This window comes from Nanorana parkeri, unplaced genomic scaffold, assembly GCF_000935625.1.
Source record: "Nanorana parkeri isolate BGI_ZX_2015 unplaced genomic scaffold, ASM93562v1 scaffold1724, whole genome shotgun sequence".
NCBI lineage: Eukaryota > Metazoa > Chordata > Amphibia > Anura > Dicroglossidae > Nanorana > Nanorana parkeri.
In genome coordinates, this window is record NW_017307992.1 from 157,475 (window position 1) to 163,171 (window position 5,697).

Sequence of the window (5,697 nt, forward strand, 5' to 3'; positions counted from 1 at the left end):
CCCCCCAAAGGCACTTGGAGACCATTGCGCCCCTAACAACACCCACATTTTGCTCCAGTAGACGGAATCAACAGTCTACAAAATTGACAGGGACCAGCTGATGTTGGCGCAGCTTCCATCAGAGCCTTCTCACACAGGTGGGTCGGGTTATGCTTTGGCAGGGAAGAGGTTACAGCTGACGCTTTGTTCTCTCCTGCCCTCAGGCCATACTGGGAAGACTGGAGGAGAAGCTGGAGGAACTGGAGGGAAGTCCTGACGTTATGGAGGACGGAGCCAGGCGACCGAACGACAGCGGAGCCCCACCGCGGGAATCCGGAGTCACCGACGGCAACCCCTTCGCCCTCAGCAACGCGATCCTCAAAGGGCTGCGGTCGCTGCAGAGCAGGAAAATGATGAGAGGCTCCAACTGCTTCGGGAGACGGATTGACAGAATCGACTCCGTGAGCGGGATGGGCTGCAATGGTAAGAAAGCAGATTGGACTGGGTGTGGGGGGAGGGGATCATATGGGGGCTAATTTCCCTGAACTTCAGCCGGGATTCCTAACCTAACCCCTAATCTTCACCGCAAACTTACATTCAGCTCCTTAACAGTAACCTAACCCCCAAATTTATTCTGTAATCTCAACTCAGCTCCTTGACTTTAACCTAACCCCCTAAATGTAACCCATAACCTCAGCTGAGTTCCCTACCTTTAACCTGACCCGCAAACCTAAATTCAGATTCATAACATTACCCTAGCCCCTAAATGTAACCCATAATCTCACTTTAGCTCCTTAGCTTTAACCTAACCCCCTAATCTTAACCTGAAACTTAAATTCAGGTCCTTAACATCAACCTAACCTCCCAATTTAACTTGTAGTCTCAGCTCAGCTCCTTAACTTTAACTTTACCCTACCCTGGAACCTAAATGCAGCTTCTTAACATCGACCGAACCCTAAATTTAGCCTGTAATCTCAGATCAGCACCTTAGCATTAACCTAACCCCCTAATCTTCACCTGGAACCTAAATTCAGCTCCTGAACAGTAACCTAACCCCCAAATGTAACCCATAATCTCAGCTCGGCTGCTTAATTTTAACCTAACTCCTAAATGTAACTCATAGTCTCAGCTCAGCTCTCTACCTTTAACCCTAACCCTACCCTGAAACCTAAATTCAGATTCGTAACATGAACCTAACCCCTAAATTTAGCCTGTAATCTCAGCTTGGTTTCTTAAATGTAACCTAACCCCCTAATCTTCAAATTAAACTTAAATTCAACTTAACATGAACCTAACCCCTAAATTTCACCTGCAATTTCAGCTCAGCTCTCTACCATTAACCTAACCCCCTAATCCCCTAATCTTCACCTGAAACCTAAATTAAGCGCCTTAACATTACCCTAAATGTAGCATGTCATGTCAGCTGCTTACCATTAACCTAACCCCCTAATCTTCACCTGTTATCTACACTCAGCTCCTTAACCTAACTTCTAATCTTCACCCTAATCTCCCCAAAATGATCCCTTCACCTCTGCCCGGATCATGAACATCTTGGTTTAGAGATTTCCTGTGGCCCCCCCCCCGGGGTCATTTCACCTCACTTCCTGTCTTGGAGACACAACAGAAAGTGAGGGAAACGTGAGGAACAAATTCCTTCTTAGACGATTGTCCCCCATTGGAAGATTTCCTCTCACCTTCTGTTGGTGCCAATGGTCACCAGGACACATAGACGCTCCGGTGATGGCTGCATACCATTTCTCAGGGCGGGTTTCCCGATGGTGACAACAGTGGACCGTGTCTGCTGTATGTGTGCTGGAACAGTCACTTGTAGTCACCAGCAAAAGCCGGTGTGACAGGGTGACAATGCAGGAGAGCAATTGTGAGACAGAGAAAGAGTGCATTGTCACCCTATAACAGGAAGTGCCTAAACAAGGACCCTTATGGCAGGATCACCGGGGATCTTGACCTGACATGCATGGGATCTAGTTATAAATAATTTGCAGAATCAAAATGTCATCTTGTAATACCACATTATGGCCACTAGATGACAGTAAGTAGCATAGGAAATGAAAGCTGATCTCCTGCGCTCCTCAGCTCCATCTAGCGGCCATAATGTGGTAATACAAGATGACATTTTGATTCTGCAAATTATTTATAACTAGACCCCATGTGTGTCAGGTCGTGATCCCCGGTGATCCTGCCGTGAAGGATAACATTGGAAATACATTTGATTTATAAAGAGCGTTCACGTTGTGCATCCATTCACACAGAGTAAACACAAGCAGAGATTCACAGGGCCAACGGCTCTGTGAATGGTTCGTGAATAGACCCCGTGGTGTCACCAATACTGGAAGTGAGGTGGATGTCCCCAGCAATAACAGTTTGAGGGGTGTTTGACATTCCCCCGCTCCATCCAAACCCGAGAAATAGTTCTGTTCTAACACACAATTCTGCAGCTCGGGATCCGATCCGTCTAAAATGTTCCTCTTTTTCTCTCCTCTGCGCAGGATCCCGAAGAGTGATCAGGACCATGGCATGACCCCATTTCAGGAGGACTCCACCCCCCCCCTTCCCCCGCCGCCAGCATTGCTTTGTACTATTTATGACGAATCGGATCATATTTATTTATTTATTTATACATATTTATTTGATGTTTTATAAAAGACACTTCATGGTTCATATTAAAAGTATATTGTACACTTTCCGGTGGCGCCATGTGATCATTGCGGGTGGGTTCGGCCTTTGCGGGTTTGCCGAGGGGCCGCCGGCCGCTCTTCTATGTTATCAGTCATGTTAGGCTGCGGCAGGCTCAGCAGACACGTGCTTCAGGACCTTCAAGATTGATACATGTGTAAATGTTACAGCAAGGGGTCCAGCTGCGGTGGAACTACAAGTCCCATGAGGCATTGCAAGACTCTGACAGGCACAGGCGTGACTCCCAGAGTCTAGAGCATGATGGGATTTGTTGTTTCACCGCAGCCGGAGTGCCCGAGGTTACATATCAGTCACATTAAACCATTTTTGCTCTCATCTATATTCGGAGTAGACATGTGCGATTGGTTTCGTTACGAATCGAAATTCGTACGAATTTTCCTGAAATTCCGAATTTCGGAGCATCCGAAATCCGAATGGCAGTTTCCGAATTATATCCGAAATACGAAATTCCGTTAACGAATTTCGGATCCGAATTTCTTTGAAACAGGAACTAATATTACCCCTGTAAATGAGGTTGAACAGCATGACAAGATTTTTTTTTAATCCGAGATACGGATGCGCTGCTGCTGAGAGTTGCAGTACAATACACAGGCAGGAAATACAAAATTCCGTTGACGTATTTTCGTTCCGTTACGAACATTCGTTATAATAAAGTTAAAAAGCAAAGTACATTTATATTGGAGTGGATGGTAGTTTTTTTTAAAGTCCGAAATACGGAATTCGGAATCCGTTAACGGAATTCGTATTTCGGATAAAAAAACAACTACCACTCCAATATTAACAAAGGTATTTTGCTTTTTAACTTCATCATAACGAATGTTCGTAAAGTTACGAAAATATAACCGCCACTAACGAAAATTCGTATTTCGTACGAATCCGAATTGAGTTCAGTTACGAATTACGAAATACGAAATAACGGATATTCCGAAACGAAACAGAACGAATTTTTTGACGGCGCACAAGTCTAATTCGGAGTAAAATTAAAAGGTTACACATTGCATAAAATGTGTCCAGGAAATTGATCTCCAGAAAGACATATTTATGGAGCGCTGGGGCTTCAAAAAATGATTCCTGCCACCAAGCGAAGGGAAAAGTTTCATAACGGGGGCTCGTATACGACACGACTTCCCCCCGACGGATACTGGGAAGTGACAGGAAACATGGAACTGAGCCGATATCAAAAGGTGAATGTCTTTGATTGTTCAGAATTTGATGACAGAAAGTGGTCAACGTGTTTCAGGGGCCAAAACTGCTTCATCGGGGTTTAAATAATGACATGAGGGCTTGGAATGGACGCAAAGGACACAGGAACCAAACAGACATAGACGTGTGCAGCCTATTGCATTAGGGTGTACACACACACATATATATATATATAAATTCCCATCTCTTCAACTGTCCCTTCCCTCTTCCAGCAGGGGTGCAGTAATGAAGCATGGAGCCTAGCAGGTGGTCATGTGACCACACACCTGGCTTCCTGATTAGAAGGGAAGCCACAGCCATGCTACCTCGCAGCTTCCCAGGCACCGAGGACTGTGGTTATTAATTATGTGAGGAATATAAGCTGCTGCGCTCACTGAGCCGTTCACAGAGAAATCTTTGTGATCTCTCCTCCAGCTCAGTGACTAAAAACATGGCGCCTGCAGTTGTGGTTTTGGTGTTGCGCCCCGGGAGATAGGGTGTGCCCATCCACACCTGGCACACCCTGTGCGCACGCCCAGGCAAACAGTGTCATAAATCTGATTCAAACTCTATTTATGGATTGTAACAATGCCGTCAGCCATGACTGCAACCGTTACATTGTATAAGGAGAGTTTAAATCAGATTTGTTACAATTTGGTTCCTGTTTCTTTCGAGTCCATTCCAAGCCCTCATTTCATTATTCGAGTCCTGATGAAGGAATGTTATAATATAATATAAAGGTAGAGAGGGATATGAGTAGCTGCCATTACTGGTGTGCAGATCCGGGAACTTCAGCACTAAAGACTCTGAGAAATAAAAGGGAAGGTGGTGTAACTGTTCACCTGCACCTGTATCAATGCAACATCACAGCCAATCTATCACAGGATAAAGTAAGTTCTTGAGGGCACATCAAGTAGAAGTGCCACTCACAACATGACAACATCACAACTTCAACATGAGAACATCACAACTTCAACATGACAACTTCCCAAGTGTTATATATTGGGTGAAGGAATTTAAATGCAAGTGCCCCACTCCATCTGGAGAGGTGGAGTCTGACCTAGAGAGGTGGAGTCTGAACCTGAGGGGTGGTGTCTGATCCAGAGGGGCGGTGTCTGATCCAGAGGGGTGGTGTCTGATCCAGAGGGGCAGTGTCTGATCCAGAAGGGTGGTATCTGATCCGGAGGGGTGGTATCTGATCCAGAGGGGCAGTGTCTGATCCAGAAGGGTGGTAACTGATCCGGAGGGGTGGTGTCTGATCCAGAAGGGTGGTATCTGATCCGGAGGGTCGGTGTCTGATCCAGAGGGGCAGTGTCTGATCCAGAAGGGTGGTATCAAATCCGGAGGGGTGGTGTCTGTTCAGAACAAAGGCTGTAAATGGCAGTGATCGTTATAAAGTTCAAAATTTTTATTGGAAGTTCAAGCAGAAAATAATATGATAGAATAAGGATGAGGGCAGTGTTCTGTAGTCGCGCTCTAGGGTGACAATGCTGTTTCTAAATAAATACAGTATGGTGAGTAGCATTGTCACCCTAAGACAGGAAGTGTATTACCGGCAGGGTCACCAGGTAAAAATAAAGGGGGGAAAAAAAAGGAAAAAAACATTTCCTGTAAAAGGAAATCTAATGCGGCCGCCACATCACAGAGAGGTAAGCTGCGATATCTTACATTTATCTTCTTGGGTTTGGATACACTATCTTCTCTTGCTGTAAAGATCCTCGTCCTAAATTCATGGAAAAGCCCATTTCCCACACCCCGCTGATGCCCCCTTCTGTTCTGTAGGATCTCTGAGATAAAAAAAATCAGTTCATTATCATTCAT

At 45.4% G+C, this 5,697-nt stretch overlaps 1 protein-coding gene across 1 annotated transcript in view; it reads left to right on the plus strand.

The window, feature by feature from the left end:
* Nucleotides 1-2,547, plus strand: part of LOC108799421 (natriuretic peptides A-like) — a 6,249-nt gene extending 3,702 nt beyond the window's left edge. The window contains exons 2-3 of the mRNA XM_018571274.1: nt 204-462; nt 2,487-2,547. Of these exons, the coding sequence (XP_018426776.1) occupies nt 204-462; nt 2,487-2,518 (291 nt within the window). The 3' untranslated portion in view covers nt 2,519-2,547. The remainder of the gene's footprint in view (nt 1-203; nt 463-2,486) is intronic.
* Nucleotides 2,548-5,697: the final 3,150 nt, after the last annotated feature.